The sequence below is a fragment of the Syngnathus leptorhynchus genome, chromosome 1 (assembly GCF_054491065.1).
Source record: "Syngnathus leptorhynchus isolate UIUO chromosome 1, UIUO_Slep, whole genome shotgun sequence".
Classification (NCBI taxonomy): domain Eukaryota; kingdom Metazoa; phylum Chordata; class Actinopteri; order Syngnathiformes; family Syngnathidae; genus Syngnathus; species Syngnathus leptorhynchus.
The window spans coordinates 6097857-6111447 of NC_141195.1; the positions used below are offsets into that span (position 1 = coordinate 6097857).

At 40.5% G+C, this 13591-nt stretch overlaps 2 protein-coding genes across 3 annotated transcripts; one reads left to right on the top strand and one right to left on the bottom strand.

Annotated features, from left to right (window-relative positions):
• Nucleotides 1–856: 856 nt before the first annotated feature.
• LOC147061581 (rho-related GTP-binding protein Rho6-like) lies at nt 857–7484 on the bottom strand. Its single transcript, XM_085919566.1, has 5 exons — nt 7218–7484; nt 6537–6624; nt 3729–3838; nt 3503–3637; nt 857–3415 (listed from the first exon to the last, which is right to left on the bottom strand). Exons 1-5 carry the CDS (start codon nt 7335–7337, stop codon nt 3170–3172), a joined length of 699 nt encoding a protein of 232 aa, XP_085775692.1. The 5' UTR covers nt 7338–7484; the 3' UTR covers nt 857–3169.
• Nucleotides 7485–10253: 2769 nt separating this feature from the next.
• Nucleotides 10254–13414, top strand: prim1 (DNA primase subunit 1). 2 transcript variants are annotated; one of them, XM_085914178.1, is made up of 13 exons: nt 10254–10505; nt 10583–10740; nt 10812–10918; nt 11011–11084; nt 11167–11303; nt 11432–11496; nt 11574–11683; nt 11769–11860; nt 11933–12065; nt 12189–12258; nt 12361–12467; nt 12892–12990; nt 13070–13414. In XM_085914178.1, exons 1-13 carry the CDS (start codon nt 10382–10384, stop codon nt 13087–13089), a joined length of 1296 nt encoding a protein of 431 aa, XP_085770304.1. In that variant the 5' UTR covers nt 10254–10381; the 3' UTR covers nt 13090–13414. The 2 variants fall into 2 exon arrangements, with proteins under 2 accessions (XP_085770304.1, XP_085770313.1); XM_085914187.1 differs by having other exon boundaries at nt 10257–10505; nt 11432–11490; nt 13070–13411.
• Nucleotides 13415–13591: the final 177 nt, after the last annotated feature.

The following is a 13591-nucleotide window of genomic DNA, read 5'->3' on the forward strand; positions in this document are numbered from 1 at the left end:
CATGTGTGTGTATTGGGGGAAGGGTGGATCCCCACGGCTATGCTCACCATGCTTCAGTGGCATCACTTTTACAGGCTCGTTCCGACACTGTGTCTTCATCCGATTGTAGGCCACACGGCCCCTAAGGGACAGAAAAATTCCCAGCACACTCCGATCAGTGCTATGAACGCAAACCTGGCTCGAACTTAATTGAAACTGGTTTGATTTTAAATTGAAGAGTCGGAGGTTTAGAGGAAGGATGAATAGGCTGAATAGTATTGAAACGGCAAGGTTAAGATTTTATTGTGTATTGAAAACATTTGGGTTTCAGATCAACAGATAAATATAAGACACAAGTTCGGAATTCCAGCTTTTAATTCGTGCTATTAACATCTCGATAAATTAAATAACTCAGCACAGAGCAAGTTCTGTTTCAAATCACCTAGATTTCAAGTGAGCAAACGTTTTGGAACCAACATGATTGAATTAACCTAAAGTGAATAACACTGAATATTTGGTGACATCACCCTTACTTGCAATAATTGCATCAAGCCTGACTCATTGACTTCACCAGACTGTTGCAATCTTCATTTGAATTGCCGTTTCGGCTTCATTGTGTTGGCAGTGTGTATTGGATCATGCGGTTCCAATACTTTTGGAGGGGACATTTAATGTTATAACCTTGACCAAAACCAGAAGGCCATATTTTGACTTGCTAGAGGCAAAATAGACACAATGCTATTATCTGGTGCCTTCAATTAGATGAGACAAATATCTTTGGTCTAATTTGATAAGGCTTCTGAAAAATGTGCTTCAAGAATAAAATAAGGCTGATGTTAAAAACCGAGCAGGACACGTTGAGCCCAAATGGGATTTTTTAATATTTTTATTTAAATAAAGATTTGAAGATGAAAAATAGAGTATGGCAATAACAAATACAGAATTGAGTCAATAATTTAAGACATTGTCAACTTCACTGAAACATTCTTTGAAACAGGCAAGGGGAGATATGTAGAGGGGGGAAAAAAGAGCAAGGGAGTAAACAGATATTTTAGTTTGAGGAAACTGGATGCTCTAGAAACGGCTGTGGAATAAAACAATATCATTTGAGCTGAAAGTGCATTTGAGAAGTTGTTCCATTTGTCTTCTCTCGCGCGCTACCGATTGATGTCTTTCAAATTGTGTTCTTTAATAGGAGACCACGCCACCTTTGCCGTGGCTTGGTCTAATGCTACAAATGAAAGGTGCTGCGCCCTCTCGCAGAATCATCCCTCTATCTCTGCGCAAGGCAGGAACCCTGCACACTGTTGCTAGGCAACATGTTAAATTCCAGTGTTCTCCATTAGCAGACAACTCTGGTCTTCGTGGTGCAGCCCTACAAATCATCCAGTCCTCCATTAGCTTAGCTGTCAACAGACGCTAATGCCAGAAGACTCAAGTGAATACAACAACAGCGACAGCTAGCAAAAACAGTCAAGAAAGGATATATTTTTTTGTTCGGAATGCATATTCGGGAACTTGAAAAGGAAAATGGAAAAGAAAAAGGTGGAAAAAGTCTTTCTGCAAACAGGACCAGCCCATTTGAGTGATTCTGCTTCCACCCCCTTCTTGGAAATCAGCATCTGCTCAGGACGTTTGTGTTAATGCTAAAAAGGCAAGACACGCAAAAAAAAAAAAAAAAAGAATGTTGCATAACCAGCTATGGGGCAAGTTTGTTCGAAGATCATGTGAAAATCCAAAACAATATATGTCAAAAGGAACGTTTCATGAATGTTGCTTGGATGTGGATTGCGGGCGTCTGGAGATGACGTGCTCAAACCCGCCACTAAAATCAAGGCCTATAGTTATCGCTGCCTCGACGCTGGACGGCTCACGTGAGTGCTTAGTCACATCTCATCCCTTGAGTACATCCACCGCCTTTGCCAATCGACGCTCGTCTTGCTAAAACCGCTAGCCTTGCTGCTACTTTCTCCGCTGTCAGCTTTAATCCGAATGAAAAACAGCAAATGGGTAGCAAGGGAAGCAATCGTTCAAGGACCGCTGTTGAGGGAGCTTTTTCGCACTCTTGCTCTTTTGTGCGCCACGGTGCCACACACATGAGAAGGTATGAATGTAGCAAAATGACAACACTGACATAATATTCAGGGGGAGAGCAGCATTTAACCTTTGTAAGTAACAGTATTGGATACACCTGCACAACATGAGCTCCATAGAGTCGTATTGACCTTTCCGAGATCATGTTGATTGTCTTTGTCAGACTCTGGATCATTCGTTTTGTGTTATATCACATGTAGTGGGACTAGTGAGACAGTATAGTGTGTTTTAGACCAAGACTCAGTGGCACGCCTAAAACAAAAATAAAAACAAGGTTGCACCAGTGATTCTCTCTGTGCCAAACGTGTAGTATTTTCGTAGGTCATTTTTTTTTAACCGAGCCTGAGTCTGTTATGCTTGTATATTTTAATTCATCGAAATTAATTTGTTCCACATTTCAATGCCATTGTTCGATATTCTAAAGGAAATGCTATTTGCTCTTACAAAGGATACATTTAAAGAGAAGGTCAACCCCTTAAATGTATTGACAATAATATGTTGAATGTGACCCCACTCGTCTAAAGATGGCATTCTAATTAATATTGCGTTTGTGGAATAGAAGTTAAGCAGCAACGTTCAACTTTTTTTTTCATGCCTCTCTCTCATTGCCACTTGTTTTCGACTGAAAATGACATCACAGTTGCCAAGTCCCATGTCACAACCGATCCCGGCTCAGCTTCAGAAAACCGGTGAGCCGTGATTGGTTGGCAGAGAGCTAAGCTTACCAAAATGAATCAAGCTCTCTCGTTTTTGCTCCATATTCACTAGATTGTGCAGGTGTACCGAATGTGTTGCTATCGTTGCCTTCCAGACAGATGGATTGTTATGGCGCTGCGATTAAAATTCCAAATGGGTGATAATTAAGGTGATGCAGCAATCACCCTCGCCACTTAGATCTTGCATGACCTCCCTTACAGCAACCTTGCAAGGATTGGGGCTTGTTGATCTGTCTCGGTGGCAAATGGTCAGTGTATATTAGGACAAGTGACAGGGGGGGGGGGCGATTTGGGGTGGAGTGTCTATTCTATTTAGAAACCCACATCACTGTGATGAACCGTCACCAGGTCACTTGTCCTCGTGTGCAGCCACTGTGTGTTCACATGATGGTGCAGCTCTTTGACTTCTCCTTGTTGAAAGTGGAGGAGATAATCTCCGTCTTACTGGGCAGGTGTAGGAGTCTCTTAGAGAGACGGCGAACTGGGCTGGGCTTGTCGGCCGGTTGCAGTTTGTTCATGCAGGCCAAGGCGGCCGCACGGAAAACGCTGTGGATGCTCTTCTCTGACGTGAAAGCTGAGCACTCCAGGTACGCTTCGGCGCCCAGCTGCTTGGCCCAGGAACAACCCTGCCGTGAAGCGGATACGACTTTGACTGTCGAGCCTCGCCGACTCACAATGGAAGCAAAGACACAAAAGGGGGAATTTGAACACACCTGCTCGTGGGAGATGGGCGTCTGTTTCTGATTGGACAGCTCCATGCGTGTGCACACATCTGTGCGCAGGTCCGTCTTGCAGCCTATTAGCAGGATCCGAGTACAAGGACAAAAGTCCTGGATCTCCGATTTCCACTACAAAACAGATTTTGTATGTTTTTTTTTTCTTTAAGTGATGATTTGGTGCATGTCCGACTTTCATATTCACGGTGTAGGCAGCAGTTACCTTCTTCAGCGCACTGTCCACGGTGTCTGGTCTGCTGATGTCAAAGCATAACAGCACTGCATCGGAGTCACTGTAGCAGAGGGGCCTCACGTTGTTGTAGTATGGGGAACCTTAAAGGGCGGAGGAGGATACAAATTTGGCTGATGTCTATTTTACACATTGTTTTGAATGTTTTACAGTGTGCAAAAAAGTGGAATGCAACATCGAGGCATATTTTAAGCATTTTTAATGGATTTTTGATTGATTTTCCACAAATTGTTAATCCATACTTTAGACTGTCCCTACGATATTACATCCACTGAGCATCACCAAGATGTTCACTGCCTGACCTCAAACAGATTTGGATTCAGAGGTGGTCATGAAAAAGTTACAAACGGCTCTCAGTCTGATGTGGTAACGTTTTAGACTACAACCGTGACGAATCAAAGTTTTGAACATACTGTGTTTTCTTCTTCATAGAAATTGTGTCAATCATAACAAAATAGTCACAGCCGCCTAGTCAGGTAGACAATCTGATAGACAAACGGACACCGATCTAGAAGCTATTTTAAGATTCAGAAATGCTCCTGTGCTAAAAACAGTTTGACAGGATGTCCGCTCTCCATTGTCTTGGCTCTGCTTCACACACCAACACTAGGATCTAATTTCTGACACTTTTCCTGGGTTGCGTAAATATGAGGATATATAAATCTATCAGAAACGGATACTATAAGTACAAATGTTAAGCTAAAACCTAGCCACTGCATCTTAAAGAGAAAGTCCATTCTAAAATTGTCTTTGTAAGAAAATGTTCTGTGCAGTTCAACTGGTCGAAACAGTGTTCTGATTAATGTTTTGTTTGTGGAATATGAATTAAATAGGCAAAAGCCACCTATTGTTATCCATCTCAGGGGAAGGCCATTTTGCCACTTGCTGTCACAACAATCACGGCTCACTGAAGATGAGCCATGATTGGTTGTGACCAGGCAACTATGATGTAATTTTTAGCGGACAGCAAGTGGCAAAATGGCCGCCCCCTGAGAAAAACAAAAACAAGTCGGTTTTGCCGCTTAACTCATCGTCCACAAATGCAATATTAATCATAATGCTCCGTTCAGACTACTAGTGAGGGGCACATACAACATTTTACTGTCGAAAATATTTTCAGGTTGACTTCCCCTTTAAGACAACTCATACACTTATGTCAGTATCTTCAGCTTCACATAACACCAAAGGAATGATGTAAGGCCTGAGAAAGAGGAGGAAGAGAAATCGAAGAGGAGAACAATGTCTTACACCCACTATGACCCAGCTACACATTAAAGGCCAGGGTGCCTGACTGCCTGAGCAAACCAAGCACACACAAACGTGAGTTGGACAAACATGAGCAAATTCACTGAATGGGCCACAGACAAAGTGAATTAGAAGACATAACATGAAAACAAATAATGTAACATAATGCATGCAAATTCCTAAATGTGCTATCTCTATTGTAAGAGCTATTGAAAGGAAAGTAGTAAACAACATGTGGGACACAACGCTGATATGATGCTGACTGACCAGTAAGTTTTTGCTCAGCGAAGGACAAAGACACAAAAGCATTCTTTAGCTGCATAAAACAGAAGGTGCGAGAAGCTCCTGATTTTGTTTTCTCACAGTGTCCTTCACCGTCTGTTCTCGTACTAGCATACGACACATGCGTATACCCACTTCCACCCCCTGCTTGGCCCAGGCAACCCTTTCTTCCCAGTAAAAAAAAAAAAAAAGCCTTCCACAAGCCAACTGGCACAGGTCAACCTCCTCCGAGCAGAATGCCGCAGTCGATGCTGTTATGAAAGAAATCCATGGGGGAGTGGAAGGATTTTACCTTATTGATCTTATTTACATAACACTTTTCATTATGTCAGTGTGCCATGCACTGCGTTTTACCCACTTCGAATTCAATTTTCAACATGGGAAGGGACCACAAATGGAAGCACAAGCTAACTTGGTTGATAGCAGCCCACAGCTTTTATAAAATAATTAACATATGAGGATAACTTTTGTGCAGAATATTTTTGACATGTATGGTCATAATAATGAATGAATCAATAAATCATTTTAATGGTTGTATTGAATTGATTGTTGTTTATCCAGGCCTTCAGCAAAAAAGGCACTGTGGAATTAGTTTTTGTCTAATGGAGGACGTAACATCAAGTACTGCAGGAATGGTCACCTTAAATGCTGTAGGGGTTAAAAACTTCAGCAGTGGTAATTGGGGGTCATTTAAGTACGACACACTTGCTAATCAGATTTATGGCATCATGCTATTTTAAATATGAGCAAAATATATGCATATGTGCAAAATACATGCATTTTTCAATGTATGTATAAAAGATCCACTATCCTAAGCCGACAACAACAGGTTTGAAGCAAACAACAAAATAACCACATACTGTATATTTTCCATCAATCCATCCATCCATTATGCAAAAATTACTATTCAATGACAGCACAAAACAGCTAAACAAGAACCCTGCAATAAATGCAAGAACTCATTTTGAAAAAAAATCACAGAAATCAATTCTAAAAAAATTTAACATTATTCAAGCATTTCTTTTCTCCATATTCCAAATCTGCAAAAAAAGATCTAGTGTAAGACAAACTAAACATGTCTGCCATCTAGTGGTGATTGGTGATATTACAATGTTAGTCTACCACTTTGTACTATTTGCAGTTTGGCACCCAGATTTTAAAATACTCATATTTTTTTATATTTTGAATTTATCCATCTCATGAGTGGTTTTGATGCCAGAGGGAGATCATATCTAAACATGAATATATTCTTACCTGATGTGTCCCAAAGACTGAGCTCAACACGCTGGCCATCAAGCTCCATTGAGGCTGTGTAGTTCTCAAACACAGTCGGGACATACGTCTGGAGAGGAGGAGGAGGAGGAGGAGGAGGAGGAGTAGACCTTTATGTAACTCATGTTAAAACGAGCTCTAATTTTTTTTTTTTTTTTGCATTACTGTATGTGGCGTCATGTGTCAGTCGTGACTAATCATTTGTTCTCGCTTTCTTAATACAATATAGTTGATTTATTGCCTGTCATTGGGGTAGCCTGCGTATTTCTAGACCTGTACCTTCAAGATGCATGTGACAAAATATAAGAAGCACATTGTAATCCTGCACCACCATGGACCAAAATCACAATATGATGTTGCGCTTAGTGAAATGAATTCCTTTGACGATTTGAACCATAAATGAGTATTATTATTGGGGTTTTTTTTTAAATCTTATTCGATTTTTCTCTCATTAGATACGACTGAGACACACAGATAAGTAGCTTACATTTGCTCATTTGCATCATTAAACTAAGTTTTGACATTGATGCGAATGATGGAGACGTGGAAGTAAATTTGAGTTCCTGCTCTGGTCATGATTAGTGGCAAAAAAGGATGACAATGCCGATGGCTCCTGATGTTGGTGATGTTGATGATGGCGTGGTGCAGAAATAAATCTCCTACCTCTGGGTAGCAGTCCTTAGCCAGGACCTGAAGCATGGCCGTTTTACCGCATTGGACATCTCCAACCAGCACCAATTTGCAGCGCGCTACAAAGGGCTGCGGGAGGCGTCTCTCCTTCATACTGGGTGGGGATCAATGATGGGGCGATTAATCGGCAGCGTCGAAACTGGCAATGTTCTAGATCCACGCGGTGGTGGCTTCAGCGTCTCTTTTCGGGCTGATGCTCGGTGATAAGTCAACGGACCACTGCGGGATTTTTATATGGTGACGCCAGCCAATGAGCGCGTCGCCTGTGTGCAGGAGAGTTATCGACGCTCCCATTGTTCAGGGTCAGGAATTCCACATTTATCATTCCTTTAGATTTAACAAGGAGCAACTGAACTCTGTACGATCTGTAGATTAAATCAAATTGAAAAGTGTTTAAGACAAAACTGCTGCTTTTAAAAGGTGCAAACATTCACCTTCAAGACAAAACTGCTGCTTTTAATTCAAAGCATGTCTGAATTCCTTTTAGCTCTATAAATTGCTTATAGTCCCACCACCGGTAAAAAGGTAATGTAACGGCAAGATCGTTTTTGTTGTTGTTGTTGTATACTGAAGACAGTTGGTTTCCAAATCAAAACATGAATATGAGACAAAAATTCAGATTTCCTGTTTTTATTTCTTGATGTTTACATTTGATGTCATAAACAACCCCAGATCTTTTGTTTGAATCCACTCAGTTTTCAAGTGAGCAAAAATATTGGAATAGATTTTAGTCTATTAAATTAACTTAAAATAAATCCATCCATCATAAATAACATTTAATATTTGGTGGTATGGACAGTATATTCCATACTTGCAATAACTGCATTAAACCTGCAACCCACTGACTTCACTAGACTGTTAAATTCTTCATTTGAAATGTTTTTCCAGGCCTTTACTGAAGCCTCTTTCAGTTCTTGTTAGTTTCTGAAGGTTTCTCGCTTCAGGAGGTAAACTGCAGTGATTGACTTGGCCAGTCTAAGATCCCCCCCCCCACACTCACACACACACACACACACACACACACACTGATAAAGTCCTTTGTTGTGTTGGCAGTGTGTTTTGTCTCATTGCATGATGAAGCTTCCCCCAAATAGTTTGGTTGCATTTTTCTTTAAATTACCTTAAAAGTGGGTTTGTGGGGTTCAGAATTCATTCTACTGCACCCATCATGAGTTACAGCATCCATAAAAAAAAAAAACAATAAAATTGGTTCTCTGGCCTGAGTTGCTTAACACATCTATAGATATAAATACCATGACAAAAACTCATCTACATGAAGTCTGATGTGCTTTTTGTGATACAATTATTCTTCCAACAGTCGTGTTTTTGTGCAAAGATAAATCATTTGATTGGTTTTAACTGAAGTATGATAAGCTGTGGATATAAGATATTAGGATGGGTAGGGTGAGTGTATAGTGTCATTTTTTTTAAAACATGTATAATTGTAATGTATAAGTTCCAAATGTTTTTATTAATATATCTTACAAAACCCTGCAAGGAACAGGCACTCCCCTAGGTGTGAGTCCGAGTGCGGATGGTTGTTCGTCTGTGTGTCCTGCGATTGGCTGGCAACCAGTTCAGGGTGTCCCGTGCCTACTGCCCGATGACTGCTGGGATAGGCTCCAGCACGCCCACGACCCCCGTGGGGACAAGCGGTATAGAAAATGGATAGATGGCTGAACTTGGGATTTGCACTACCTAATATATGCTTTATGCCATGTCCAATCATGTTGGATGTTTCCCAATTGTCAATTGGGTGACCTGATGCCATGTGTTTATGAAACAAGTAGAATGTGACTAAATGGGGCAAATGTGGCCCAGTGCTGCCTTGCCAATTGCAAATAGATGACAGATGGCTCTGTCAATCTGAAGTACACAGTAACAGTGAATATTCAAGTGTCAACCATTTTGAGAGGAAGTAGAGCATGATGACTCAAGCACAACATCTTTTTCAATGACTGTTCAGCTGTCACAGAAACCAGTGGCTTTTGGATTTTTCCTGTTTGTGTGTGGGGGCAAAACCCCCATTTTTCATGGTAAATGTATATCGAAGGTTCATCTCTTCTGTTCTCTCTTAGTTTCAACATTTAACGAGTCCAAGCACACACAAAAATGTAATATTTCATTTCTCTCCACTTCTGGACCCTGCATCTTGGATTGACGATAGCCGTGATGTTTTTAAAACTGGGTGACCAGTCTTCTGTTTATCCTTGTTTATTAACAGATGTTTTTCCTTTTGAATACTTTCATGTTCAATTTGAATTCCTGTGCTCTTTATTACGTTTGGGCCTATTAGTACATTAACTCTATTAAATTGTAAAAGTGCATTTCAACTCAAAAGATTTTTCAATAAATTGTACTCTCCTGCCCTCTATGGGTGGACAACGTTAATCCACCCGAAACGGCCTGGGATTTAAATACAATGGATTTATACAACCTGGGTGTTTTTCGTGACACACGTAAAAATGTATTAAACTATTTTATTTCAGCTTAAAATACGTACTATACAGCGATCTTTGTCTAAACATTTTATTCCTATTTCACAGCGCAATTTGTATGACTAGAGACACGCTCGTTTTAGCTGCGTGCTTACGCCAACGCTACACTAGAAGGGGCAAAGTCTAGTAAAAACAAAAATCAGAAAAATCAATTAAAAATTTGGCAAATTATGATATGCTCTTGGTGTCAACGCATGGCTTTTGCTAGGAAAGTTGCCCCTACCAACATGGCCGACCTGTAGACTAGTGTGCGAGAGTCGCTTTCTGTGACTATAAATCCTATAAAGCAAACTACCGTTACCCACAGTGCGTATCGGTACATCGTTTACATAATAAAAGTCAGCTCAAAGTAGAGAAGTGGCAGTTAAAAATCGAACGCATTTTTATGAGGTATTTTTTGGTGCAGTTAGGTCATATCTTATAATTACATTCTGTGAGCATGTACATGTTACGGGCTCGCATTGACAACTTCCGCTTACGTCGTGACGTCGTTACTCGGCTCTCTTCTGATTGGCTCTGTGCTATTGTTGAAGCATTTTCCCGCGCAGTTGTCGAGGCAAAGCAGATCACCGAGTAGTTGGGTTTGTGATGAAACTTGTCATTTCTATATCGTAATCGCTGTCCCGAATATAGCGCCAAATGTCGCCAGTGTCATCTTCGTTATTAGATTATGATCCAGCGAGTCTACCGGATTTACTACCGCTTTACTACCGACGACTGTTTCCTTTCTCACAATACTACCGATGGCTCAACTATGGAGGAGGTGAGCGTCCCTGCAGCTTTTGTTGTTGAACTTGCGTAGGTTATGTCTTACAGTTTTTTTTTCATTTGCAACATAAGTGCAGAAAAACTATTTCCAGAACCGAGAGTTCTCCTTCACCCTCAAAGACGACATCTACGTCCGCTACCAGTCTTTTACCACACAGAACGAACTGGAAAAGGAAATACAGAAGATGAACCCTTACAAAATCGATATTGGAGCAGTCTACAGCCACCGAGTATGACAGCACAATCCTGCAGGGCAGTGTTTTGCATCATGCTAATCATTTTCTGTTGGTTTGGCTCACAGCCCAGTCAACATAACACGGTGAAGTCTGGAACCTTCCAGGCTCTGGAGAAGGAACTGGTGTTTGATATAGACATGACTGACTATGATGATGTCAGAAGCTGTTGCAGGTCCTGCGTACATTCATGTTTAGTATTTTACCCCTTTTGGTGAGGGATTGATACATATTGACCCTCTATTTGATCACAAATTTTAATTACAGTGCTGCGGACATTTGTTCCAAGTGCTGGACTCTGATGACCATCGCAATACGAATCCTAGACCGAGCGCTTCGAGGTGTGTCACAGATTGTTAAGGTTCTTCGATATCTAAAAGAGTATTGACTTTGATGCAATTTGTTTTGTGTGCAATATTCTAGATGACTTTGGTTTCCAGCATCTCCTGTGGGTTTATTCCGGCAGAAGAGGGGTTCATTGTTGGGTGTGCGATGAAGCTGCCAGGACCCTTTCGACATCAGCTCGATCTGCTGTGGCAGAATACCTCAGTTTGGTCAAGGTAAATGACTCTTCACAAGAGTAAAGGTTAAGTTGTAACGGCGTAATATAACGCATCGTGGAATATAACATTTTTAGAAGTAACTTGACCAACACCTCTCCTAAATATCATGGTTGGTTATTTCACAGGGTGGTGAGGAGACCGTGAAGAAAGTGGTGCTGACAGAGCCAATTCATCCCTTTATAAGGCATGGGCAAGTTGTTTTGATATTTTCCCTTTCCCCTAAAGTCAACAGTTTTTCATCTGAGTTTCTATTTGTACTTTGAACAGAGAATCGCTGTCAATTTTGGAGAGATACTTCCCCACGTATGCCCTGCAGCAACAGGACATACTGGGCCGCAAGGAGTCTGTCGAGCAAGTGCTGGCTCTTGTGCCTGAAGATATCCTTCTCCTCGGATGTGTCTATCTCTCTCTATATATTTCATAGCTGAGTGTGAAAATGACAGACCCTTAACATAGGTCTACATGTTCGAAAAGAGTTACAACAAAACTTCAAGAACGACAGAAACCCTGAGAACAGGTGGGAACTCATCATGGAACAAGCCAGCAGGAAACAGGTTGGTGATTCTGCTTATACTTATCTTGATGGGATTAATGAGATGCTTTTTTTTGTTGTTGTTGTTGTTAAGGTGACTGCCAAGAAGGGCCAACACTTTGAGAAAGAGATCATGTTGCAGTATTGTTACCCACGACTCGATGTGAATGTTAGTAAAGGTGTGAACCATTTGCTAAAGAGCCCTTTCAGCGTCCACCCCAAAACAGGTAAATGTGAGGGTGTTTCCTCTCATGGTGATGAGTTCCCTCAATGTGACTAAATCTCTCTATCTCTCTCTCTCTATCTCTCTCTCGTTTTCTTTTTTTATGTTTTTAAAAACCATAATCAAGGGCGCATCTCGGTTCCCATGGACCTCACAGAACTGGACACGTTTGATCCCTTGAGTGTACCCACAATCAGGCAAGCAACTTTTTTTTATTTTATTTTTTTACACATGTTGTGTGCTCACTATTGATACAGTACTTTTATACCGGTAGTTTGCATTTTTAAATGTCGTTGTAGTTTGATCTGCAACGAGTTGGATCGGGTCAAGGTGGCTGAGGTGGAAGACGAAAATGTAGAGGTCAAGGAAAATGAGGAAGGAGCCGCAGAGAAACGGAAAATCAGAGGTGACAAAAGTCCTTCTTTTTTAGGTCATTCAATGTTTTTGTGGGAAAAGTGAAGAAATGTGAAAGTCACCACACCTTGCACGTTGCTTACCCTGCAAACTGATACCAGTTACTCATTTCTCCAATCAAGTTAATTTGGAATTAGAATTATGATGTTGATAAGTAGTTTGATTCAATATAACAGAATAAATGTGTAGAAATAGTTATCAGGGATTAGATGATTAATTGATCATTTAAAAACATTTCTCTGTTGATTAATTTGTTATTTTCTTATATTTCAAAGTTACAAAGGATGTTTTCTTGTCAAAGGTTGCTCTTGAAAGATGTAGAAAAACACATATTTCCATATTAGTGTTTTTGGCATGTAATAGTAATCTAAAAGTAACACCAAATGACGGCTCACTCCACTCGGATCTTTTCACAGGTTACAAAAGAACCAGTATGGCTAAATACATTAAGTATTTTGATACATTTTTGGATGGCCTTGCTCAGTCACGGAAAGGAGAACTTCTCAGAAAGAGTGGTATGTATTGTCTGACAGCATCAAGAATTCCTGGAGTAACACTGTATTCAAGTCATGAATTTGCTTTTTTCCTTTTTAGATCTTCAAAAGGATTTTTGAGCTGACGATTTAAACATCTTCGTTTGGAGCGACTTCGTTGCCATTTCCCTGATCAACAATGACTACATTACTCTGATCCGATATCTTTAACTCTGTACAGCCTGCAACACATTCAGAATTAAACCTTAAAAATAATCTTGTTGTGACTATATTATGTCGCTTGAGTTCTACTTTGTGAAAATGAGTCACTGTTGTAAATAGTATGTTGTAGTCACACCCTGCTCCAAACCTCACCCCGACTATATTTCACCATATGCCTTTCTTAAAATGTTTACACTCAAACACCAAATGTCTTATTGACTACAATCAAAGTGATATAAATTGCAAAGACTTGATCAGGCTACAATTACTTATTGCTGAAAGATTAATGATATTGCATTGCAACTATTTGTGCAGGCTACTTGCTACGTATAGGCTGCGTATTTAATTTGGTTGGATTGCCTGAGTGAGATGTTTAGTGTCACACATATATTTCTAATATAGTGTTTAATATAATTTGTGC

Coding starts and splice junctions, on each gene's coding strand:
- LOC147061581 (XM_085919566.1), bottom strand. CDS start 7,337: ATGAAGGAGAGACGCCTCCCGCAGCCCTTTGTAGCGCGCTGCAAATTG. Junction 3,839..6,536: donor CAGTCTTTGGGACACATCAG/GTAAGAATATAT, acceptor CCGCCCTTTAAG/GTTCCCCATACTACAACAAC. Junction 3,638..3,728: donor TGGACAGTGCGCTGAAGAAG/GTAACTGCTGCC, acceptor TCTGTTTTGTAG/TGGAAATCGGAGATCCAGGA.
- prim1 (XM_085914178.1), top strand. CDS start 10,382: ATGTCGCCAGTGTCATCTTCGTTATTAGATTATGATCCAGCGAGTCTA. Junction 10,506..10,582: donor ATGGCTCAACTATGGAGGAG/GTGAGCGTCCCT, acceptor TTGCAACATAAG/TGCAGAAAAACTATTTCCAG. Junction 12,259..12,360: donor TTGAGTGTACCCACAATCAG/GCAAGCAACTTT, acceptor ATGTCGTTGTAG/TTTGATCTGCAACGAGTTGG.